This window comes from Leptodactylus fuscus, chromosome 8 (genome assembly GCF_031893055.1).
Source record: "Leptodactylus fuscus isolate aLepFus1 chromosome 8, aLepFus1.hap2, whole genome shotgun sequence".
NCBI classification, from domain to species: Eukaryota; Metazoa; Chordata; class Amphibia; order Anura; family Leptodactylidae; genus Leptodactylus; species Leptodactylus fuscus.
Genome location: NC_134272.1, coordinates 33,355,988 through 33,383,854, shown reverse-complemented (window position 1 = coordinate 33,383,854; position 27,867 = coordinate 33,355,988). Strand labels below are relative to the sequence as shown.

Below are 27,867 nucleotides of genomic sequence, written 5' to 3'. Positions count from 1 at the left end.
GTCGTTGCGCTGGTGAGACACTGGACTGATCAAATACAGAAGAAGTTGCAGTCAGAGCCTTCCCAGCGTCCTGAGAGTATACACAATACATGCCTTATGATGACTAATATACCACTATACTGAGGTCTGCTTAAAATGCATTCCCTTCCAGATGAATACAGAGAAAGCAGAGAGTACGTATTCACTGAAAACAAATACATTCCTGAATATCCACAGAAAGCAAGGACAAATTACAGAAATAATCCAGATATTGTGATTGCAAATACCAATTAATATGTAACATACATTATTAAAATCTGATCTGTTCACAGGGGGCGCTGTTTGACCAAAAAGTGCAGCTTTTATACATTTATCAAGTGGATACTTTTGGAGGGACATAAACATATAGATTAGATTGGATTCTTTGTTAGAATTGAATAAAAGTATCTGGTATTCCATAGTAATTTGCTGCGGAATCTGCCTCAAAATCTGCCTCAAAAAACGCCTCCCATTCATTTCAATGGGAGTCACTAGCAGTTTAGCAGGTTTTTTTTTGTTTTTTTTTGTACAAGTGATTTTTTTAAGTTAGCGGGGAAAGAAAAGCAACTTGACCAATCTTCATGCAGATTCCACTTCCAAGTCATTCATGGCGGCTTAATCAGGAGCAGGATGCTATGACAGAATGCCGATACACTGCATCGGCATACCATCGCAGCTAGCCGGGCAAAAAAGCTGGCAGCGGAAACGGAAGAGGAATTTCGTTTGAATGGGGCCTTAGGCTGGCCACACATAATTAGTCAAATCGAAAGATATTATGCCCGATACCCCCACACATGACATGGCCGAGTATTCATGTGATCTACTCTATTAGCAGAAGGGATAAACATGCCACGTTGTTTTCACAAATGTCTACAGTCAGGCGAGTACTCGGAGGCCCCATACACATAAGCTTGTTGGCTGGTCCTGCTGAAGGGTGCAACTAACATTCATCTTATATGCATGCCCCGCTAAGTGCATTAGTTTTGCTAACTAGCAGTGACTACATACTATAAGGCAGCAATTCACATGAAGTAACAGAATAACTGCGCCTGTATCAAAGTTTGACTGGATGGCATTAGTGGCACTCAGTAGAATATACACATTTTTCCTAGAGAGTGATAAGAATACTTGAAAACTCCTGCAATATCTAAGTATCATATCATAAAAAAATCACCTCTTGTAACACACTGGATAATATTCATGTAGTCTTCAAAGATTGTCTTTATACCACTTGAACTGCCTGTTTGTGCCTAGGTGTCATCTCTATTAGATTACAATCACACTTGGAAGAGAGAGCTGATACCTACACGTCGAAGCTACGGGGAGTGGAGAACACTTTTTTTTCTTAGCAAGACAAGACTTTAACATTCTGCCGAATACATCAAAAGCCTAATGCCATCCACAAAGACCCAAATGCTGCTATAGATCAGTGCTTTCTGCATAACAAGCAGCGTACCATTTAGTTGCTATAACAACACGAGAAACAGAATGAAAACAACTCTGCTTAACTGAAGTCTCCGATGGGAGCCATCCAGATTCTCCTGTAATATTAAAATAAACACTATAAATCCTCTTAATACAAATCTCTTATTGCATATCTGCCAGAACTGTCCCTTTAATTCAAATCTCCTGGAAGTTGGATTGTCTCCTCGAGCCCGTTGACAATTTATTAACCTCATGATATATGCACGCTGCAGAGCATCAGGGCTTGCAAGATCTGTCTAATGGCGCCGCGAACAAATTTAGGTCTCTTTGTAATGAAGAACCCTTTGATATATCCAGGTGACACGTGAACTAATTGCTATGATGATGAGGGGCACAACTGGGAGAAGAGATGTATCAAGAACCAAAACATTAGTTAAGACAAACCAACACAATAAAGCCTTCTTTTCTTCATTCGACGCTCAGGACAGCTTATGTAGATTTGCCGTATTAAGGCTGATAACAGTAAGCTGAGATTTCAGGCAAATTCACTAAATTAGTTCAGCCCCAGAAAGTTGATCTTGACGTAGTAAGAATTTGGCTACTCATTAGTTCTCAGATACACATAGAAGGATCTAAATAAATATTCTATATCCATAGATGTCTATATGGAAGCAAGCCATTCCACCATACAACTTCAAGCCCATCCTTCACATTTACATTATGGCTTCTATTGACAACAGAAACCACAATGAAGTGATGAACCCATCATCTACATAATCATGATGGACACCGACAGTCCTAGATGGGTTCCCCTGTAGGTTCCATCATGGTGGCCATCATTTTAACGTAGAAAATTGGAGCTGCATGTTGTGTTATTTTGCCATCTAGTGTGGAAACTCTTATTGTCTCTGCTACCCAAACCTTTTTTCAAATATGTGACAAAATGTAAGACAAGTTTACCCTAAATTACACTTCTGTATACCTGGTAATCTCCCTCATAGCTTGTTAGGAGGATTCTGCCATCTTTCCATTCACTTCCCAGTTCTTCTCTTATTTTCCACAGCAATCTGTTCTCCTGGCTGGAATTCCTTAGCACCCGTAACGTGGCACCACTGGTTCCTGTTGCTCTATAACGGAACGCCAAGCAAAAGGCACACCTAGGCTGATCAATTCTGGGGCTCAGAAAACGGGCATGTTGGCCTTCTCTTCTTCCACTGCTGGGCAGTCTCAGATATTTTTTGCTGCTGGCTATTAAGAAAGCATACATAATGCCAATGTTAATGATTTAAGAAGTTTTTTGAAAAACCAAAAGCAACATGTAAGTCTTCTTACGCTATGGCCATCACCGTGGATAAAACTTGAGGATAGCCCTTGCTTTTCAAAAACTGTGGAAGTCACAAAGTTAAACTAACAAAAAAGACATGTATTTGTTTAACGCTAAGCGACTCCCGGTCTAAACACTGATAAAACTCCTGCTTTCCATGCCCAGAGAACCAAAAACAGCTGTTTCTCCCTCTTACACGGCTGTTGTCTTTCATCAAAGAACAAGACCACCCTGAGCTGAAAGCATCTCAAGCCCCTTTACTTGTGTCTGGATCCTAAAAATAAGGTTTGAAAGTATCTCCAACTGGCAGTAAAATGTATTTCTAGAAAAAAAACAAAAAAATGTGCTCAGCATGTTCAGTTTGCAAACAGTGCGAAACAGTTAAAAAAAACTTGTTCCAAAAATCAGCTGATCTCATATCTGTACATACACGGACATGACAGCTGATCTAGAGCAAGGGAACACTGATGCACCATGCTATATATTATATATGCCCCACGTAAACTGTCTGGTGGAAGAAATTACATGACTTGGAAACTAAAACGTCCTTTAGTCATTAAGAACTGGATTGTGGAACTAAAGAGACGGTGTGTCCTAGTCACCCGAAAGTCACAAATTCTCAATGCCAATGTTGTGTGCACCCTGCTTTGTTGTAGACACACAGATGTCTCCTCTGTCCACTGTCAGATGTGGCCATTGTGGGAATTCTTGGTCCTCAAGCATAAAAGGCATTAACAGGGCCTGTAACAAATCTCTCTTTAAAGGAAGAGGCATGACAGAAGCGTCTGTAAGGGGCCAAGAACAGTAAGGGCTTTCTGTTCATATGCAATGATATCCTATATTCGATATTTCTTAACATGGCTGCAAAGATAAAAAAGTAAACTACAAAGAGCAATACAATATTAAGCACTTTAGCCTTATGACCTTATGACTCTTCACTAAACAGTAATATAGGACAGTAAAGAACTATTGCTTTGGGATAAAGTTAGTAGCATAACATATCATTTATACTATTCAACATAATAATGCAGTACAGTGAAACAAATAGGTATACAGATAGATTAACTGTAGGTGTACCTACAACTGTACCAGCAATTTCTGTACATAGAAACTCTGCAGCAGTATACAGTAGAAGCAAAGTTGATCAGATTTTCCCAAATAATTGTAAAATTTCCCCGCATAAATTGACACGTGGCACATGTTTTACATCTCTAGCATGTTAGATTTACCCCTTTACACTGCATAGAATAGTCTCGAGCACATTTACAACAAAATCTTATTACAAGTTTTTGCTCCAATTCCATTACAAAAGCCACAATGGATTTTGTATGTCCGGTGTGAATGCACCCAATTCTTAAAGCCATACAGAATGGGTTGTATAAAAGGGCGCCTGTCTTGTTTATAGGCTGTATCTGGTACTGCAGTTCATCCCTAATCACTTAGTAATGAACAATAAAGGAATGGCAGTACGTGTAACATCTTACCCACCATTCTATTGCACCCTGCATTGTTATAGAGAGAGAAATATATGTGTGTGTATGTATATATATGTACATATATGCATATATATTGTATATACATATTAAACAGGTTTCTCTCTGATATTTGAGCCAAAAGCTGCCTTCCTGAATGTACACAAAAGGTTAACAAAATAACAGGCAATTATAATATCCCAGGGGAGAGGAAATGAAAAGCGAAATCCAGCATAGGTTATAAAAATAGGTCCTTCCCTTCATGCAAAAGGCTCATTATATTAATTAAACATTATTAGGCTGATGGAGATGGGCAGGCAGTGATTTCTATCGAGACCTTTGGTAAGTAGTCGTTCTGTTGCTGAAAGAACATATTTTCTGCCTGAGGGGTCCAAAATGGATTACCGACCCCTGTAGGCAAAGGTAAAACACATCCAAACCCAAGATGCCTAGAAATACAATGTATGTTCTTGAATATGATTTATAGTTTGCTAAGATGTAACAATTTTGTGTATTTTGGGACCTAGCAGCTGCGAATGAGTAACCTCTGCTATACCGGTGCCTATGGAGGAATTGTGGGATACATAGTCCTTTACAGATGCGGCATGGAAGGTTGCCGATTCCCATGTGGAGGGTTAGTGTTAATAAATGGAAACTGTAATAAAGGCTGGATTTTATATAGAGAAGGGAAAATCTCTTCAACAAAACAGAAGAATGAGGTAAGTCATTAAAACGGGTCATGCTGAGGAGTGAGGTGTAACCGTACCTTTTCTATAAACTGTGTGTAAAGGAAAACCTTGTAGGTGGATGAAAATAAGATTTTCAGCATCATTATACAATGCAACAAATTCCAATAAAATAGAATGAGCTGTTGGAGTTTGGAGGCATATTAAAAACCTCTATATCATTATTCTCTATGAGTATTTTACACAGTGGGCGCCAGGGAATAATGGAGTGCTCTACCGAAGATTCATCACTTTGGTGTTCTAAAATTACAAGTATAGTTGTGGTTATGTAGTGGACTCATCAGTTACATTATGGATGGTCTAGGATAGACCATATATAGATGGAGGGTATCTTTTATGCACATGTAGCATTTCACAAAATGGTAGGTACATTTATATAACACCCCACATGTTTACTTTATGAACAGAGAACATGACATACAACAAACTTACTAGGAATGGAACCAAAATGTCCCATCCAGGTGCTATTGGGATGAAAATACCACGTGAAGTTAGCTTTAATATCGTGTGTCCAGCTGCAAACATCTTCAGAATGGTCAAAATTGCAATTGAATCCAGGTGGAGCCACGCAATCTTTAAGAAAAAAAGAATAAAAAATATTTTGAGTTTCTTTAGTTTACTCTACACTTAGCTAAGCCTTATTTTTCCATTGTTAAACTGCTGGAGTGTTGTGCTCTGTCTTCTGGGATCCTTTTAGTTGGCTCACATGTCTTAAACTTGACGTTAGTTTTGATAGACTGAAGCCCATCCAATCCCACCAACAAAACAAAGACAGAAAAACAATACAAAGAAGCCTTGGGGCAAATGATCAGCCAACGTCCACCATACAAAACTATACCTCCTGAAAGCTGTACTGGGATCTCGTGGAGATGGCGCTACCTACAGCACCTTTATATACGGTTATAATGATAACTGGAGCATCTGATAAGTTTTCACCTACATCTGAACTCAAAAGAAATGAAATAGTATAGACAGCGATGAAGAGGAGTTAAATAAATTGATTTGCTGAACATCTGTTTCTCAACATACTGCTTTTGTCAAGATTATCACCCATATCAGGCCAGATTTATTAATTATACTTATTTATGACATATTTATAAGTTATACAATAAATGTCTGATATGTCAAGGTGCAAACTCTGGATGGTCATCTATCAGGAGAAAGAAGGTCAAACACCTCATGTATCAATGGAAGAACAAAAGGACGGCGCTCTCAGGTCCAAAGGAATTTATTCAAAAAGAAGATTGCACAACGCAAAAACAGTTGCCGCGTTTCGGGTCGGAACCCTTTATCAAGTGCGTAACTAGTTAAAAACAATAAATATAGTATATGTATAAAAAACATGAATATACAAAGACATAATTTAAAAAACAGATTAGCTTGTCAAAGAAAAAAACAACAGACCACGACGTTATTAGGCAAGAAAATCATTTACCTATAAACCCAGAACCTATAAACAAATCCAAGGTATATTATATGAATTCTGAATTAAGCTCAGGTGATGTATTACACATCATTAGTCATAGACAAACTATTATATATTGATCATATTATTCATACTCGAGATAACTATAGATCCTTAACATCCCATATGTTCAGTGACTATTATTATATTTCATTAGAACAAGATTCCAGCAATAATATTGTCTTACCTTCACTAATCGAGCTTCACTCAAGCTAGGAAGAAATAAACTCTATCCGGAGCGCCTCGGCCTATTTAACCGTACCGCTCCATGTGCCACTTCCGGAGGAAAAAGATGCGGTCCAAGCTGGAACGCATGCTCATTAGCTAGATGTTACGAGCCTTTGTGCAAATTTTTTCGGCGGAATATTCTATCACCACAAGAGCACGGGCACTCCGCCCGCACCAGAGAAACCAACAGTACGGGCGGACGGAGTGCCCGTGCTCTTGTGGTGATAGAATATTCCGCCGAAAAAATTTGCACAAAGGCTCGTAACATCTAGCTAATGAGCATGCGTTCCAGCTTGGACCGCATCTTTTTCCTCCGGAAGTGGCACATGGAGCGGTACGGTTAAATAGGCCGAGGCGCTCCGGATAGAGTTTATTTCTTCCTAGCTTGAGTGAAGCTCGATTAGTGAAGGTAAGACAATATTATTGCTGGAATCTTGTTCTAATGAAATATAATAATAGTCACTGAACATATGGGATGTTAAGGATCTATAGTTATCTCGAGTATGAATAATATGATCAATATATAATAGTTTGTCTATGACTAATGATGTGTAATACATCACCTGAGCTTAATTCAGAATTCATATAATATACCTTGGATTTGTTTATAGGTTCTGGGTTTATAGGTAAATGATTTTCTTGCCTAATAACGTCGTGGTCTGTTGTTTTTTTCTTTGACAAGCTAATCTGTTTTTTAAATTATGTCTTTGTATATTCATGTTTTTTATACATATACTATATTTATTGTTTTTAACTAGTTACGCACTTGATAAAGGGTTCCGACCCGAAACGCGGCAACTGTTTTTGCGTTGTGCAATCTTCTTTTTGAATAAATTCCTTTGGACCTGAGAGCGCCGTCCTTTTGTTCTTCCATTGATGCATCCTCCTGGTTTTTGACCAGTGTTATAGAGACGTGCTGCCACTCTCACTCTGACGAAGCCTAATATTGCTGAAAACGGAGTTGTGAACGGAGTCACAACCCGATCAGGTGAGAGGCCACCAGGTCCTGAGTTCTTTTCATAAACACCAGATAATTCATCTATATATTTATAATAGACCATCTACACTATAAGTGTGCTCGGTATCTCTCTATTCTCTAAACACCTCATGTAGGCAGAAATAGAATATCTATGACTGTCTCGCTTAAAACCGGAGATGGTTATGGAAACTGGGAAGCCCCTTTAAGCTTATATATGTCTAAACAGTAAATGAATCATCCATGTGGTAACAGATGGGTGCAATACTACCTTCATTATTGGTGGGGTCACTGGTATCCTCTTCAAGTGCTACCGGTGTAGTCGTCTCTTCGATCTTTATGGTTGGTTTTACAGTCTCTGAGGTAGGTGCCATTTCTGAAAAAAAGTACGCAAGTTTCATTAAGCAAAATTGACAAACATGTAAAAAAGTTAATACAAAGTGAAATACTATGAGCTCCCCATTGATATGTTATGAAGCTAGGTGCAATGTTACATAGAAGATGCTGGCCTTGCCGATTTATTTCTCTCTCTGGGTCAAAAAACTCTTCAAAGATTCTTAGCAAGTAGAAGTTTTATTACTATGATTCTGACAATCTGAGGGGGTCCAAAGGACGCTCTTCATCATAGGTGAACAGTGAACACCAGTATTATAAACAGGATGTGGTAAGTGGGCGCCCTATTACAGAATTTGTATTGGGACCCAGGAACTTCAAGTTAGAACTCTACTCTGTAGTACTGGATAGAGGACTGTTATACCCCCTATTCACCCATTCATCCCCGGACATTTTTCTCCCCCCCCCTCCCAACTACCCACTCCCACAAGTCCGAACGCAATAAAGCTCTCCTGACTTGTCCAACTCTGATTGGATGATTAGAAGAGGACACTCTACATCCTACTGGGAGAAGAGGAGTTGACTGTGAAGATCGCTGCCCAATAGGTGTCCACCTGCCACCAACTAAGAGGAAGATGAAACCCCAAAGACTATTATACCGCAAATCACCAACCATACCCCCCCCATACCCACTATTCTCCCCCCAATCCCAACTCTCCCCCCCCCCCCCACTTTACTTGCTTTGGCAATGACATATCTATTCAGACATGCCAATAAAGCTTCTTTGATTTGATTTTGATTTGATTGTAGTAACTCACAATTGGTTCTTGTTCTCATTAGGCTCACGATCTAAATTAGCTGATACGTATGCCCTTGGAGTGTAGGAGAAAACAGGGGTACCCATAAAAACTGTCACATATAGGGGAAGAACATACAAACTCTATGCAGATGTTGACCTTGGTCTTGCTTAAAACTAGTACCCCGAGCTACAAGGCAAGAGTGGTAACACTGAGCCACCATTAATATTACACTGTAGTATTGCTGCCATATAAGGTAAAAGGGGAAAAGAAAAAAATATTCACTACTATTTTCAACAGAAAGAATAAAAATAACACCACAATTTAGTAAAATGTAAAATTCTAAAACAAAGTTTTTAATAAGCAGAACTTTCACTATGGAAATGTTAAGTCTTTCCCTTATCAAGAATGAGATAGACTTGAGCGGTCCTGAAAAAGTTAACGGACGACTGTATTATTACGCCCATGTGTTGTACATTGAGGAAGTTGAAAGCGAATGGAACAAAAAGCAGCCAAAATCTGTGATGTGAGGATAATTTCCCTCTTGAGTTTAAAAAAAAAGAGGAAAAAAAACAGCATCCTTTGATCTGAGCTCTTTCTTTGGTCAGATTCTTTATTTTCAGCTAACGGTAGTTCTCATTCTTTGTTCTAGTAAGCAGGTCTGAAGTTTGCAGTGAATTTGAAAGACTGAAGCAATACTATAAAAGGTAATGTATTTATAGAGTACTTAGGATTAGCAGATGGCTCACTATTTAATGCCAGGTTGTTGATTTTGAAGGCAGCAATGTCTCTTCCAGATGCTTATATAAGTTAAACTGGAACGATGTCTGTTCTGTGTCTTAAGCATATACCGGTCTTATTAATATCAACAATCAGTGGAGCTTCCAGAGAAGAGATTACTTGGACAATACACGTATATCCCTGATAAAGCATGCACTGTATAATAATGACACTATACTCCAGCTGCCTGAGAACACAGCCCCGTGGAATTGTTGGACAATGGACTTATAAAAGGAATTTTTGTTCCGTTGGTGGGATGGATTTAAGGTCCTGCACAGTAGAAGAAAACATTAGATGAGTATACTTCTCCAGACACTCAGATATTACTCATATGGGAAAACTCGAGTAAGACTACCAGTCCCTGCAATGTGTTTCTTGTAAACTCCAGGATGGGGTCTTCCGTGCTACACACCCATGTAACGGATCCTATATCTCCAACTAGGGAATTTTAAAAATGTTCAAACAGCTTTCATGTCTCCACGCCAATCAGTTTGACTAGTTTTCCCAACCAAGTCAGTTCTTAGCAAGTATTAAAGCTGACGGCTAAAACAATTACCCATACTCTTGTGGCAACTATATTTTCAGATTGTTATACAATATGTTGGCTAGTTGATCCCAGTCTCCTCGAGGGACCTATGGAGACTGTTAAGGTTAAAATGGTAAGCAAACACAAACCATGGTGAAGTATCCAGTCACAGGTACAAGAACCACCTGGTCCGTGTTATTATTAGAAAATTAATATAGATCTTTGAAACATTCAGTGAATAAGTCAAGAATGATTTCATACTTATAGTTCTTAATTTTATACTATACTATACATACTGGATGTTAAAGGCAGCTATTCCTCCCAACTTTCCCATACACATGCATATACAGTATGGCTAAGTTTGCTATTTCTCTGAAAGGTGATGAGTAAGTTGCTGCCAGGTACTTAGAACTAAAGAAGTCACAGTGGTCACCGTTGCAACAGGAGCCTTGTGGGCCCGCAGGTCATCTTCAAAACACTAGGGCTGGTTAAAATTCTCTGATCTCCCTTCTGATTTACTCTGATGGCTGTCAGTCTGTACATTCTAACTTCATTACCCTTGCCCTCTGGTGTGAAGATTTATGATACACAACCTTCCACTGTCAGCAAGGAGTAGATTACCACTTTAATGGGGGGAGGAGGGGTGATAAGCAGTATATAGTACAGGAGGGTATTCTGTGGGGCTAGACTGTGGCACTAAAGGTGGTATGATTATCGTGTGAACAACTCTGACAAGGGATGGGAATGATGGGAAGTTTTTGTGCACAGAAATGTGAACAACATATGGAGAAGAAAATGGAAATATTGGCAAAATGTACAAATGAAACGTGGGTGATGGTTCTAAGAAACAGTTATACAGGGGGCCCAAAACTGAGATTTTGCACCAGTGCCTGTAAACCTTTAGTAATGACCTTTCAATGTACATGTTCAATCACTCCATGAACTCTCGACCAAGTGAAAGTCATCAATGAATATCCAAATCGGTTTTGGAGAAACATATCTGAAATTTAACACAACTAGTACAGTAGAGAAGTTTTCAACAAGTGCATTAAAACTAAAGTACTGAGAAACCTCCGACTTCATAATGCAATTCCTGATGTCTATGCAAGATGAAGTATCAAGGTAGTCAACAAGTTGAGTTCCATAGGAAGGCTGGCAAGTGTTTAACCTCAGTACTTTGTAGTTCTGGTCATGGTGTTTGGCACAGGTTATAATGTTTCATACACAGCATGAATCTGCGTTGAGTAATAAGAGTCAGAGGTGGTTGGTGTGAATGGGAAGTAACTGAGAATAGCTGCTAATTAACAAGCGGAAGACGTTGGAGACATTTCCTTTCAGAGAAGTTCCATCTTACTTATAAATAACTGCTGTGAAAGGAAACTTGCCAACCACATGCCTAGAGGCCTCATAACTACACAACGTGGTAAAAAAGTAGAGGACATGTGGAGGAGGGCTGACATACAATGGTGTGAAAGCTCTTCAAGATTCGCAATATCATTGACTTCTACATATGGAAGATAAATGAGACAATGCCAAAATGTCTTCAATTAGACATTCTAGATTACTGGGCAGTCGCATAAAAGTGAATAGGGAACATTCAGGCCTAAATCTTCTAATATCATCTTTCTAATCAGGACTTCCGCTTAGATTATCTTTGCTCAGCAATTATGGAACCCAGGCTAGAAGTAATTCCATATATGAATTTTATTCGTTTTTAATGTATTTCCTTTGTCTAGTCTGGATCCTACATAATAGCCAGTTGGTATGCCTCTAATAACTTCCTAACATCGTCCTAATACCCCAATTACAGACAATTATACTTCTTTGCTTATAAAAACCTTGACACGCAAAAGTCCATGCAGAAGTTCACTAGGCAGATAATTATATGACCATTATATAGATATACACTATGTCTAAGGCTGAAAGACTGAATAGTCTACAAATGGCGCGCCGCATAACTCCATTTAATAATGACTCCCGCTTGTGTTTATTCGACCCCCTACATTGTTAACACAGTCCTCTATATGCAATTAGCAAGGAACTTTCTACATTTGCTACTTCAATATGCCATAGACGATGAAAATGACATCGGGGCACGTCCAAGACAAAGTAAACATATTTATTTCATGAGAAGATTCTAAAGTAATTCCTATGACAATGTTGTATAAGATTTTACTGCTGTTTACCAGCAACACTGACACCCTGAGGAATACCACAGGAGAAACAGAAGAGACTCTATTTTGTGCCATGGTATATTAAGAACCAGGCATATTTGTGGCTTTCTTCATGCTGAGAATACTAAGGATACACCCATGTCTGGAAGACATGCAGTTCAAGGGCTTTGTAATGTATATAAAGACACCTAAACAAACCTAGCCTTAAAAGAATAACATATGACAAATCCATAATGTATATAATGTGAGGCTAAAAACATATTTTTCTACAACTCCTTTTCTTTAGTGTAATCTTCAAGCACAAAAAATACGGGTAAAAGGAAACGATAAATTACATGACCACCCAAGCTGAGCGATTTTAGGGTTTGGCAATTTTTGTAACAATTGCTATAAATTGTTCACATCATAAAGTTAATCTTTTACATTAAGAGAACCTCAAGGTTGGGGCTTTTCCTTTCGATACATATAACTACTGATAAATGTTCAGAATAATGTATCAGACTAGGATGCGATATAGGTTCACAAAGAAGGCAGGAGCCCTGGCAGGAAATGTGACATTACAAAATTGGATGGGATTCTAGCTAATCCCATCTATACATTGCAGAAAAGCCACCACCTTCTTATAAATCACAGTATGTCAATAATGCCTACGGAAACACCAGCGATTTCCGTATAGGTGTAATAGAGACACAAATTCTGCAGTGGAAAATTCTGTGGGCTTTCTGTGAAAGACGCTGCGGAGAAAAAAGTGATGCGTTTCTGGAGTACTTTTCGCTGTGGCTCACTACGTGGGACCTTAGCCTAAGAGAGAAGGGGCGTAACTACTGGGGTAGCAGTGGTAGCAGCTGCCACAGGGCTCGGGACATTAGGGGCCCGGCGACATTGTGCTTTTTATTTTTTTTCTTAATAGGCCGTTACTGGCTGGAGTTACTCCAGCCAGTAATGGGCCCTATTTACTTACTGATCCTGGCCCCTGACGCCGCGGGCCCTACAAACACTATTATTATACCCGGGGGTCTTTTAGACCTCCATGTCAAAAGTTCGCCACAGGGCCCCGCCATTCCTAGTTACGCCATGGAAGAGCGTAAACTGGTAGTAGCCCATAGACTCTTACCAGTATGTGAACTAAGCTTGAAAGACTCCATCAAGGGTTCTATTGGCCCTCCTGATATTATTGACAACAAGAATAGAACAAACTGCACCGAGAGTCTGGTAGGTAAAAAAAAAACAAAAAAAAAAAACAATAACAAATTAAAGTTATTAAAATTTATGGGACTTGTCTGTGTCTATTTAATATAGTGGAGAAAAGATGTGCACCATGGAATATGCGAAACGACAGAACACAAATTTATAGATTGGTAAATGGATCAAATGATTTTATAAGCCCATCTGTCCACACTCCCCAATATTCATGTGGCTTCAATAGCAAGTCAGTTTGCCTTTACTTCTCTAATACCACCAACAAGCAGGTCATAAAAATACCCGCTTACAGCGGCAGAAGCATGTCACTGGCGGGTGACGTCAGAATTGTTTGTGTATCTCATTATTCTACTACAGCGCCAAACATTTGTCTGAGATAATGGAAAAGAAACGATCAGACACTGTGGTGTGCGAAATAGAAAGTGAAGAGGAGAAAGCCCCCCTTCTGAGCACAGACCGGCAGCAAAAAGAAATTCCAGATTGAGACGCCCAACAGTGCAGTAATTGAAAGCAGACGCTCGGAACTTCAAAAAAAGATCCATAGCAGATGCAGGGCATGGCTCAGAGCAGCGGAACACATCAGAAGGAAGCTGGACCTGGGAAGGAGTTGTCAGGTGTTCAGTACTTGGGCTGTTGCCAGTTACTCTCTTGCCTGGCAGTTATGTACCATCCTAGTCTGAAGTGATACTTCCAGGATGTATCAGCAGTTACTGACTTACAGAAAATGTCCAAGCCTAAAGGTCCGTTTACTCAGAAAATCGATTGTTACAATGTAATCAAGTTGTTACAGTTTTTACAATATTTGAAATTATCAATCTTCCATAAAAATTAATAGTCCCTTGATATGTCCCTAATGTACTATATAAGATTTATTCAGCACCATATGCTGTGAGTAGCAAATCTGCGAATCTGATCCTGAAAAAATATCTTATTTTTGAAAATAATATGAAATATCAAAAATGGACACATAACAAAAGATGCATAATAGAAAGAATACATCTTCTATGTAATTTCAGCTCTCAGATAAGGCAATGTGCAGGCAGATGGCACATCTTTAACCCTTGTTCGTTGCCTGCTAGATCCGTGATTCGGAAGTTTAATTGAAGAATCCGTCACTTCATTTAGTTCTTCTTATTTACATTAATTACATGTTACATGTTATAACAATCCATCACACAGTATACTGACAAGAAAAGTGACAGCCTCCACTGGGCATTACACGGCTTTAGAAAGGGCCAAGTCATCTGGAGTCATTAGTGTTTAGCTAAGCAGAGTTATGTGAAAGCTACAGTCTCTGGTCATGGTTTTTACCTCCCCAGTGAGCTGCCATCTGATGTTCCACCAGAGTGCCTCTTCCTTTAGTGACCCAAAGACATATGATATGTTCAACCTTTAGTAAGCCGTAACCTCAGCCTAGAGCTGGCCGGCTATTAACCCCAGGCAGCCAGTCCTATGGTATCTGAGACTGGCGGAAAAGGAAGGAACATAGAGGTGCCAGCTGTCATCCTCACTCACATAGCTTAGATCACGAATGTAATATTGAAGAGGAGAGATTTGTTTTCAAAGTTTTTTTGAAAGTAGGAATAAGGTGAGGACAGGCGGGATTAAGAAGTGAGCACTCATATTCCATATCCAAGATTCCTCAGGCCATGATGAAGTGATTCTATCATAGCCACAAATAGCGCACATCATATGTACAATGGAAAATCCCATGGTCATAAAAAAGAATAAATAAATTGTTCCAAAACAGTCGGTTTTACCACAATCATGTGGGACTTATTTAGTAATATGGTGCAAGTATGTGCTATTACTACGGCAATGGGTCCGCTTCATAAATCTACCATGTAGATGGGTATAGCGACTTGACTGTTTTGCCCAAGGACCTGCGATACGGTTCATAGTTTTGGAAATGTAAATCCTTATGAAGGAAAACAAAAGATAGGGGTGAATTATGTTTTAAGGTTGACCATTTAGAAGTCGTATATTAAGGATCAATCTTTTCTACATCCTGCAATGACAAGTAAGTGAGATGTGTTTCCCAGATGTGGTTAGTATAACTCCAGGGTCTGTCACCAAACACATCTGGTGAACAGAGATAGGTTTTCAATGTTTCATAACAAGCTTCCTTCAGAATACAATATCAAAGACCTTACTTTCAGCCACATATTTAGAAGCTGGATGGTAGAGTCTTGGTGTTTCCTTTGGTTTTCCCTTTTTGCAAAGTGTGCCTGAAAACATATCTACGGATAATCATTGGAGGTCTATGCCTACGCTTCTTTCAATCGCTGGTGTCTAGATATACACGTCTTGGCAAATGTCTAGAGGGCTGCCCCTACAGATAAACCTGTCCAAAAGATAATGTTATGAAAATAACCCGTGGATAATTCCTTTAAGATTTATTTTATTTTTATGCATCGTTTTACTTCTCAAGCCCAAGGGCGAACAGATTCCCATAACATAAATTCTATAGATATATTATGCAATGTATTTGAACATCACAGTTTCCTTTGTTTAGAAATGTAGCAGTCTCCAAATGGTTAAAATTTAATATGTATGTATATATTACCAAACTCTTAGAGAAACTGTAAAATTATAGTATGACCCTAGTTACGCTTTGAGTATAATTGGGATCAGTCTTGGTCCATAGAGATAGAGCAATTTTACAACCATGAATACCCTTAGTATACCTCGTTGAGGCAACCACCCAAAATTACAATGATAAATGGTCTTCCATAATAAGTTTTTGTCTTGTTACCATCAATGTCAAGAATTGTAAGAAAGTTTTTAAAGGTAGTCAGAAGATGACCACTAGTTCACTTTAGTAAAAAAAAAAAAAATACTGGGTATGAAAGAAAATATATTGATTTGTGAAGGTATGTTAGTAAGAAAATGTGCAGAAAAGTATGCAATCATTCATGGAATAGAAATGTGTACAACTAAGACTATGTAAGAATGTGTACAAGTAAGACCATCTTACCTGTCCTATCACAACCAAGAATCTCCATCCTCATACCCATGCCAGCAGGAGACCACCTTTCTGGATAAACTCGTACAAACTGTGCAGCAACAGCATCGAATCTGCGTACTTCAGGGGTATCATAATGCATATTTCCCTCAAACACCTGAAATGCAGATGACAGCAGACATTCAGGTTATTTCTGGATCACATCGACCTTCATTGTCAAATATAGAGTAAGCAAAGGAACTATAGATTTCTTAAGTATCACTGAAAGAAGAGGGGCATGAAGAATATTGACATTCTCAAAATGTTAAATCCCAAATAATACATGTTCAAGAAGTAAAAACACGTAATAGAAGTTTATTATGAACTTAGAATAAACTAAGAATAAATTAGCATATGAATACTGAAGATATGTGAAACTGTCTGCAAATGACTTGGCATGAAGCAAGCCAATATCTAGTCTCAAGGTCACAATAACTTTGACTTCCCAGCTAACACAGAAAAGGGCCCAAGCTCTTAGTTTTTGACAGCTTATGAAAATACCATCTTTTTAAAATTTATCAAAAATATTTCGAAATTTTTTCTTCTATGTTCCCACAATTACTTGTGATAGATAGATAGATAGATAGATAGATAGGATAGATATACCTATATCTATATATAAATATGTGTGTGTTTTAAGATAGGTCATCAATATTACACCTGCGGAAGTCCAACACCCAGGACCCCTGCAGATCACTGGCACTGAGGCAACTCTACAAGCTTTAGTAGCGTGTGTAGGTACTGCAGCACTGAAGATTGATGTCAATATTAGATATAGATAACCCCTTTAAATCTTTATTTAAAAAAAATATATATTTTCTATACCTTGGCCTGCTCTGTTTTAGAATCTTGAACATACTCAAAATTGAATCCATCCAAACTGTATGCCACTTTAAACTTCCGCACAAATGCTCTGTTCTCAGTGCTGGTATCTCCTCCTCGAGCACCTTGTATAATGATTCCTTTCACAGTCTTAAGAGTCCCAAGATCAACCTGCAACCACTCCTTTCCAGCTTGCTCAGAAGACATACGGGAATACCAGCCTGATCGACTGCTGACCAAGCGTGCCCCACCAGAAGGCCACAGATAATCCCTGGTAGAAGACGCTATGATCTGGGAGTCTGAAATAAGACCAGACATCATTCCCAGCATGTTGGAGCATGGACCATCTGAAAAAAGAAAAGAAAGATGACAGTCAAAATACAGTATATCTTCAAGTGTATACTATACGTAGTTTAATAAACCAAATTTTAAATAAATTATTTAGTAATCTTATATTATAAAACACCATGTAGACATAATAACAAATATTCTGCCTTGTGTTATAAGCTAGAACTAAGTTATATGCTAAGTATAACAAATATGTAACGCAGACCTGTGATCTGGCAGCCATAAAGCTCCACCCTCATTGCTATTCCCACATTCCATGTCTGAGGGCGGAATCGGACAAATCGAGTCAACACTGGCTGAGGGAACTTGTTCAATACCACCTCTGAGGTATCATTGTTTCCGGGGAAAATCTAGAAAATAACAGAATATGTAAATAAAGTTGTTAATTGGAAATTATTTTTTTATTATTATCATTATTTGCCTTTATTTTATTGATCTTGGGGAAAAAAAAACATTCTGTATTTGAAAAAAATGCAGTAAATTATGGTTGGCACAATAGGTTGAAGAGCTGGGAAGGCCTGGCACGCCATACAGGATATCTGTAAATGTTGTGTCGCATGAGAGCCCTGTCATACTACACCCATGGTAATCAATAACATTTGTATATGTAAAATAACCCAAAAAACATTGAATGATGGTTTATGGGAAAACACTATTTTCCCTCTCCACAAATGAGCATACACGGTTGTAGCAGCCAGAACGCTTATTTTAATTGGAAGAATTATTGAAATATCCAAACCACTAAGCAAATCCAGAAACAGAAAAAATAATGACAAGAAGGAATGCGAGATGCCCACTTGAGACTTGAACATATGCCATTCAAGCTTCATCCCTAATAGATGCAGACATAAGAAATCTCTTTAATGTAGATCAGTAAACAGAGCTCATTTTCTTGATGTAGTTAATGCTTACTGCCCTATAGTACCAGATCTAAAATTGTAAACAATCCCATCAAGCTTTCCCAAATGGAGATTGTAATGTTTCCATGAGCTTAACGTGATCAGAGAGTAGATATGCTTTCCACATACAAATGAGATGCAAAATAAATTACAAGCGACTTGATGGGAAAAGCAAGGAAAGGGTTTGGGATTCCTGGCATTAATTAGACTTAATAAGTTGAAAAGACTTCCTTTGGAGATTCAGTAAAATACCATAGCTTTGTATAAGTGGGAAAACATCCTGTCCAGTAGGACAACATACATTCTTCTATGTTGGTGTTCTATGATGTGGTAATTGTTCTCAAGAGCAATAATCCTCAATGGCTCTAATTAACGTAAATGGATCTAATTCTTTAACACAAGTGCATAGACCATTCCATTGGACCATACATTGTCTATATGTATTCATGTACCTTAAAAATATATCTATACGACTGCAATACAGCTTTATAGGTTGTATGGTATAGTGTAGTACCCATAAACTAAGACTTTTATGTGATTCTCATTTGGATGCCCCAGTTATTCTCCTCTAGAAGCATTGCTTCCAAAGGAAAATGCTTAAAATGTATGTTGCAACGTTTTATCAGCATCCTATGGGCGAACAACCATAGTCTAAGGCTTGTAGTAGGGAGCCTCAGGGACCTAGGCTAGCCATACATATGAAACAGCTATCCCTCCTAATCCCCCATACACATGTATGCTGAAATTGTAAAAGGAGAGGAGAGTAAGTCACTATAATGTTCACACGGCAAAGTTTGCATTCTGCGTAAGCATTCCGCGTGACGGATGCCAGTGTCGTCTACCAGCATCCCGACGTGGCATTCCACTCCGGATTAGGCCCGAATGAATGGGTCTAATCAAGAGGGAGTCTCACGCTGAGTCAGCCGCGGAATCCGTGGGAAGAAGGGGCATGTCGCTTCTTTATTCCACTACTAGTTAGCGGGAAAAAAAAGCGAGCAGCTCCCATTGAAGTCAATGGGAGCCCTTTTTGGCAGCGGATTTTGATGAGGACTCCATGTGAATGAGCCCTTAGGACAGCTCTGGAGAGGACGTTTTTTTTCTAGAATGAAAGATCGGGTATTGTGAAATACAAAATGGCCTAGCCTCCTCTTTCCCCAAATGCACCATCAGGTGAGAGGTGGTAGACCAACATGGTTAGTCAATTCTGCCAAAATCAGCAGATTTACCAGTCATGTTTTAATGTTAATGTGTATCCTTAGGGTGCTGTTGCACCCTATACACAGTTCTACATGTATAAATATATTATATTCCATCTCATGCTTTTTTTACTGTCTGCCAAATTACTTGAACTGATTATTTTTGGTAAGGGGGGATTTTGTTGTATATTTTAGAACTATAGTTCCTTTTTCCCCCCCATCTTCAAGATCAAAGCACTTAGAAATGATCAGACTAATAATGTCCATATCAAGATAGAGCCATACTATATTCACATTAATCAAGTCAATATGATATGATAAGAATCCAATTTACTGTCACCAAAACAGAGTGGTGTATATGATCTAACCACAAATCACAAGCTCCATCATTTACATCACTCGAGTAAAATAGAAATCTAAACTTCCAATCTTTGCACAGCAGAGAGATGAACACAGAGAAGCCAATAAGATAGATGAGCGGCACATTAAAGACTTAATCACACTTGTACTATTCAAATGTTGTGCTAACAAATTGCCCTTCCTTCTTTCCACTTACATTTTTCATTGTGAAAAGCCTCTGAGCTATTTCCATGAAGATCCTAAATCTAGCGAATGTATAATTTCTATACACCTGGCTCTAGCTGAAAGTGATTCTCAAGGTGAAGATCATAGAGGTCCGTCTGTTCTGAAACTAATATATTTTTTTACTGCATTTTTAAAGGGGTTATCTAACTTCTGAAAAAATCTAACTAGGTTATGGTCACACAGAGTAAAAGGTTGCGGAAACCTTTCCCACCTTGTGAAATCCGCGTGGCTAGCCGCATGCAGCATCGGCATTCAGTCGTGGCATACCACTTCTGATTAGGCCCGAATGAATGCGCCTTAATAGGAGCGTATCTCAAGCCGCTGATGTTACAGCTGATTCATCTGAGGAATCCACAGCAAGATAGGTCATCTCAAAAGTGAGTGGCTCCCATTGAAGTCAATGGCAGCCACTTTTGCAGAAGGATTTTCAGGTGGATTCAAAATCCACTTGGGAAAAACTCCATGTGAACTGGCCCTAATTAAAAATCACAGCAAATGTTATGTTATTACCAGTACAGTCAATCTAGTGGTCTCCAATAGTGGCACGTAACCTTTGCGGGCCAATCATTGGCTTAGATATTTACATGCTGGCAGCTCAAAAACAAAGGACGGAAAACCAATTTAGGCCGGTGTAAATGCTGCAGCTAGGCCACGGTGGAAAGGCCGCAGAAAAACCATAGCGTTTTACAGTCCCTGCATGTGGATGGGATTCTAGCACATCCCAACCACACATTGCAGAAAAATATGCACAGCGGAAACGCTGCAATTTCCAAAACTGTTGCGATTTTGGAAATCCCAGCATGTCAATTATACCTACAGAAATGCTGCCTGTATCCCAATAGGTATAACTGAAGCAGAAAGACCACAGAGGAAACCTCTGTGGACTTTCTGTGAAAAGCTCTGCGGGAAAAATTGCAGTACATTCCCGCCAGGTTTTGTTGCGTCCCTCTATGTGGGGCCTTAAGCCTTTTTCACTAAAACAAAAAATACAATTTCTGTTATCTGGTCCGGTTGAAATCAGCCTTATTCTTTGCTCCACTCCAGCCCATTTTTGTTAGAAAAGCGGTATAAAACTAGCAAAAAGTCACAATTTTGGGCATCAGATGGTATGTACCAAAAACAGTGACTTTCCCACAATGATAACTTCCTCCTTATTGGGTCTGATTTATAAAACAGATTAAAAGAAAACCTGTCTTTGTTGCCCATACCAACCAATTACAACACAGTTACTATTTTTCAAGAGCAATATAACAAAAAAAAAAACTGCGATGTGTTTCTATGGGCAACAAAGACTATTCTTCCTTTTAGATGGTTTCAGAAACCTGCTCCTTTGTATTTTCTGTATTTCTCCACATTTCCTTCTATAGGTTGCAGATAATTTCCGTTTTTCTTCAAAAGTTGTATTCATTTCAGGCCGCTTAGAAAACCTATTAATTTACGGTAACAATAAAACCCTGTTGAATCCAAACTCAATTTACGGCTTTGAACTTCCTCTCCTTTCTTTTATGCTTTGGCTATCATTATGCGGCACACTTAAAGGGTGCAGACATTTCTGATCGTTGACTTGTGGCTCTCTCCGCCATCTGTGCATTTGTACTGCACCTGTAGGCCCTTTGTAGGATTAACTGCCCCCTCCCTCCATAAATATATATAGCGAAGGGGGTGAGGAAAGTGCTTCAGAAGTCTGTGTACTAACAGGATTAGGATTTCAAAACTTCATCCGTGTGGAATTTGGGGATTGTAGGAGAGAAATTCAGATAAGAAATGGCTTCAACTGGAGGAACGAAGTAAAATGAGTAGGGTATTATTATCACGCCAGTGCTACCTGCGCGTTATTTGGTGGAGGCGTCTTATTAACACCTCTCCCGATCTGACAGAGCGAGCGTGTGTTCTTGTACTATAGTTTACGTTGGATCCTCGCTCTACATAAATTATCACCTATTAGGCCTGACTCTTTATGGTCTAATGGACATTCATTACACACGTGGGTTGTGTCAGCTCAAAGTCACAATCTGGGATGAGAATTCACTTTATTATAAGGTTTTTTGCTTTATTTTACGAGGCGTCGATTGTCAAAAGGAAGATGGCCCCTTTAATCTTATTATGACAGGAATCCTTATATAAGGTAGATGTTGTGTAAGGTGCTCACAAACACATCCTCTTAGTGCTCCCGCTGACTAAACCAGGATATCAGCTCAAGGTCCCTTTGTGTAGATAGTATGATTAAAGGAAAATATCGTTTGGGAAAAATCTATCTGCTAAAACACACAGAACTGCTTTGCTTTTTACATGAGATCTGTTTGAGGACATGATCAAAGGAGCAGATATTGCCTTGTCTGAAGGCATCCTCCACTTGATTCCATGCTTGCTAAATATTCAGTAATGTTGCAATTGCCATGGAAACACCCTGGCCCTCATGCATAAGAGAACAGTTTCAGCACAAGATGTCAGAGCTTCCCACAGCAACCAATCACATCACTGCTTTCATTTTCAAACTGTGCTGGAAAAAAAGAAAGCTAAACTCTCATTGGTTGTTATGTTAGACGTAAGACACATAGGTTTCTTATGTCTAAGATATACAAAGCTGGAATTTCTCATGTTGTAAATGTAGACCAATCTGCCGGTAGCGTGTTCTAGGGCAGATACATGGATAAGTTTGTGGAAAAAAAAAATTCAACGAGACATGTATTTTATTGGTTCCATTTATCTGAGCTTAGGAGTCCAGTGGGCGGTGCTACTCGGTGAGTGACAGTTTGACTGTCAATAAACAACCGCCCACTGGACTCCTAAGCTCAGATAAATGGAACCAATAAAATACATGTCTCGTTGAATTTTTTTTCTACAAACTTATCCATGTATCTGCTCTAGAACACGTTACCGGCAGATTGGTCTACATTTACAACATGGACTCCTAAGCATAGAAAGAGCAGAAAATCCGATCAATTAATCTTAAGGTTCAGCGAATTTTCTTTTTCCATAAAACTATATATTATTCTACTCCGCTCCTCCTGTTCTATAACATGAGGCCTATGCCCTAAACGTTTTCTAGCATACAAGGAATGTAAAAAGTCACAACTTTGTTGAGGGGCATGATATGGGTGAGGCCACCAGTCCTGCCAGGTTTATCATCTTATATGCCAGTTTATAGGCATAATCTACGCCAGCGCCAAGTGACACGCCAGAAGCTGCAACTGATTTATGCGGAAACATGTCCCTGTAAAAATTGAATATACATAGTGCGGGGCTTTGAGGGATGATAGGCAAGATGCAAGGATTTAAAGAATACCTCCAAGCATTGTACAAGGTATAATATAATGTATTCATTTTTCCTAATACTCCTTTCATTCATTACATATAAACAGAGACATGCAAAAACACAATATTCTATATAACAAACAAAGGGTGGCATAATATGGGCACTCTTGCCTATGACCCCTATAACATAACAGCAGTGCAGAAGTGACACCATATACCATACTAATGACGTAGTCACACAAGGCAGTGCTCATATATATATATATATATATATATGTTGCACACCTAATGAACTAACACTGGTGTGGTTGGGGGGGTTTATATTCTTTATTCACCTTATCTGTAATCATAAGGGACATGCATCAATATGGAGAGTAGGACCTCCCTTCTTCTTGCTATCTGAGGTGCACTACAATAAGTGTCCTTACATACTATCTAGTAGTTATACATTAGCATCAAGTTCTCAGTCATTCCTAACATCAGTGACTGTATCAACATATACTGAACAATACAATATGAGAATATAACAACAACATGGCTGCAGCAATTAATCACTGTACCTGTAATCATAAGGGACATGCATCAATATGGAGAGTAGGACCTCCCTTCTTCTTGCTATCTGAGGTGCACTACAATAAGTGTCCCACCAGAAACACACCTCTGAGACACATGGTCCCACTCTAGTGTCAGATTACAGGACCTGTAAACTGCTAGTCTGACACTAGGTAATATCCAAATTTTTGTGTGGTGGATCTTTCTGTATATATCTCACATTCTTCCCCACTAAATTAATGTCGTCCTCGACATTCCGCATTTCCACAATTATGTGGGTTGTCTTAAGGTACTTTAGTAATTGAGAACAATCAATTGGTGGTGATATCTCCAATAGAGGTCAATGCCTCATTGTAACATATGTTCCTATAAAATGTCACAAGTTACTTCTAGGTCCGTTGCTAGCTAAGAGACCTAGAAGAGCCAATGTTAGCACTGGTTCTCAGTAGTATTGGACCACCATGCATAACAATGCTACTACAATATCTGAACCTCATTTTATGAGGTGGAGATTGGTCAGGTCTAATTTTTGCATTAAATACGACCATATGACCTTGTAACCTCACAGTTTCTATCGCTAAACAACTAGAAATATTGCCAAATAAACAAACTAATTGTAAACGTAACAGTGCAATTGCTTTGAAGGTAAATAGTCTTTATATCTGCTCACAGTTCTCCAGAAAATATGCTGGTGGTAGGTACCATTCAGGTTGTTTCTCTTGGCCAATGGTGTTCACTACCTGTTTAGCATGAAAACTTCTTGGTACCCTACTTGGTTCTCCCATGGTATCATAAGTAAGTGTAACCGGCCTTCGCCTTTCTCTCGCAACAGAAGATCTTTTCAAAGTCTGTTGTCCTGAAGTTTCTGTTTCTTCATCTGTTTCTGGGTCTGTTGATTCAGATTTCTCCATCCATACTTCTTCCTCTGGAGTTGTTGCAGATTCCTCTGATGACTTTTCTGACTCTGACAGTAGACCTTCAGGTGATGCCAAGATCTCTGATGAATTTTGTGGTTCAAATTCTGCTGCGTCAGGATTAAGTTTACTGCCTTGTGCTGTATAGTTATCTGTTGTAGGTGAACTTAATGAACACATTTCATCTTCTTCATCAACACTATCAGTTTCATATCCTACATGTGATGTTGGTTTTGGTCGCTTTGCTTTGGAGGATCTCTCTTGGCCTAACAATTCAGCAGTCTGCTGTACATCTGGAAGATAGTCACAAGATAATAACAGATTACGGTGCAAAATCCTTGATCTGTTGCCACCTGACTCTGGTTTTACCTCATACACTGGACTGTTTTCGTGTTTTCTTCTCACGACAACATAAATCTTATCTTCCCAATAGGAGCGAAGTTTTCCTGGTCCTCCTTTCTCATGTAAGTTCTTCACTAGAACTCGACTTCCTGGAGTAAGTTCAGCACCATGACTTTTTTGATCATAGTATTCCTTGCTTTTACATGCTGACTTCTTTGCTGTTTCTGAAGCTATTTTATAAGCTTCTGCCATTCTCTTTTTCCAGACTGTAACATAATCTGCGTAAGTTTTGTATTTCTCTGATACTGGAGTGTCAAACATTATGTCAATTGGAAGTCTTGGTGATCGACCATACAATAGGTAGAAAGGGGAATACCCTGTTGCTTCACTTTTAGTACAATTGTAAGCGTGGACAACTTTTGACAAAGAATTCTTCCAGTCTTGCTTTTCTTCCTCTGTAAGAGTTCTCAACATTGACAACAATGTACGATTAAAACGTTCAACCTGTCCATTACCCTCTGGGTGATATGGAGTTGTATGAGAATTCTGAATTCTGCAGTATTTCCCAAGTCTTGCAAATAACTGATTTTCAAATTCTCTTCCCAGATCATGGTGTAATTTTGTTGGAAAGCCAAACTTTAGAGCAAAATCATTAAATATCTTGTCTACTGCAGTCTTACCAGACTTGTTTGTGGTAGCATATGCCTGTGCAAACCTTGTAAAGTGATCCATTACAACAAGGATGTACTCATATCCTCCTTTGCATTTTTCCAGATGCAGAAAATCAATCGATACCATTTCAAAAGGATAGGTGGAGACAATGTTGCTCAATGGTGCTCTGGTTGGTTTATTGGGACGTTTGTCTTTTAGACACTTGCATTCTCTGGTGACATAATGCTCAATATCCTTCTGCATGTATGGCCAGAAAAAGCGTTCTCTAACAAGATTGACAGTTCTTTCTACTCCAGTTTTTTCATAGTTATTTTTTTCACTTAGCAGTTCTGTATATATCTGTAGAGGAGAAATCTTAGACATTGCCTATTTCATCTGCCTTTAGGTAGAACAATGTATCAAGGCGAAAAAAAATGTTTTTGTCTTCTCCTTAGTAATTGAGAAGCATATTGGACGTGATGTATTTCACCTGATTTCTACAAACGTGTAGACATACAGTCCTTCTTGCTGCCAAATTACATCCCAGAAGCAAAGGCACCCGTTCTAAGGCTTCTCTCTTGCTATCTGCACGTACAGTCATGAGAACTCATTAAGCAGGCTTCCCCTCTCTATCCTTTTCCATTTAGTATGCTGTATTAGTGCCGTTGACAGCGGGAAGGGAATTCATTTCTGGTTTTTGCATTCAGTATCAGGCATCACTACCTCCCCGTCCATAGGCCATACAAGTAAAACGGAGTGAGAGAAGGATTTTCAGGCAATTCTTTTATTATGGCCTGTGTCTCACTCTGTAAGGAAAAAAGTACACGGGTACTATAATGTAATAACACCCCAACTCAGGGCTATTTAATGCTATTACTCATAGCAGGAGCTCCGCACACTAAATATGGTGGTTATAGAAACTGCTGAGACCATCTCCTTGGTAAATTAGGAGTTTAATTCTCTACAGCCATTTTAGATGGTACATTAAGGCACACATTCATTGCCCATGCCGTAAGATAAAACTGTAGAAGGTGTTTTCCATTCCTACATGCCTGGCACTTTCCATGCTGCGGATATAAATTTTGAGACATTCCATGGAAAATTGAAGTAGTGGAGAGTAATCAGAACGCCGAAAATATTTAGTGAACGTCAGGAAAAGAGATTATATAGAAAGTAAGCTTCAGTTTAGACTCATCAATGCGCCATTTTATGCCTTGCAAGGGATATTTTACTACAAAAAATAAATATAGTTAAACGGATGAGCAAACTATTAACAAATGACTTTATTCGTTTGCTCAACTCTTTCGGAAGCTCTAGCACATCAGAAAGAATTGGACATTCATAGACTACATGTTAAGGAAGATATTCACATTATTAAGTTACGTATAAAGCACGCAAATATTTCAAAGTCAGATCGTAAGCCCTAAAATCAAGGCTTTATATGTTCTACGTGCAAATGCTACATGATGTAAGCTTTTGTTTCGAATATATTTGCACCGCTGGATGGCGCCGTCTTATTTCTGATTTCTCAGAGCAGTTAATATGGCAGATTTGTTGTTACAGTGCAATAGTTTTTTTAAGATTTGAAAATCGCCTCAGAGGACACAATGTTCTACCCATAGCAAACATAGTTCATCTTTCAGTATCCCAAAAAAGGTAACAGTATTCTGGTAGGTACAAGTTATCCCCAAGCCATGAGATAAGGGAATAATTGTCTTATAGTTGGAAGATGGCTGTTGAAGTCCCACGTGACCCGTAAGAATGGAGCTGCATGCATGCTGCCATTACTAAGTTCTATGGGACTGCAGGAGATAGATGAGCACGGTCATTGGCCT

General features: G+C 38.9%; 1 protein-coding gene across 4 annotated transcripts in view; it reads right to left on the bottom strand.

Moving 5' to 3' along the window:
• NRP2 (neuropilin 2) overlaps positions 1 to 27,867 on the bottom strand; it is a 101,452-nt gene that overhangs the window by 23,722 nt on the left and 49,863 nt on the right. For all 4 annotated transcript variants that reach the window (XM_075284282.1, XM_075284283.1, XM_075284284.1 and 1 more), the window contains exons 8-13: positions 17,844 to 17,988; positions 17,294 to 17,637; positions 16,442 to 16,586; positions 7,926 to 8,030; positions 5,418 to 5,558; positions 2,426 to 2,691 (exon numbers count right to left, since the gene is read on the bottom strand). In XM_075284282.1, coding sequence (XP_075140383.1) covers positions 2,426 to 2,691; positions 5,418 to 5,558; positions 7,926 to 8,030; positions 16,442 to 16,586; positions 17,294 to 17,637; positions 17,844 to 17,988 — 1,146 coding nt within the window. The remainder of the gene's footprint in view (positions 1 to 2,425; positions 2,692 to 5,417; positions 5,559 to 7,925; positions 8,031 to 16,441; positions 16,587 to 17,293; positions 17,638 to 17,843; positions 17,989 to 27,867) is intronic.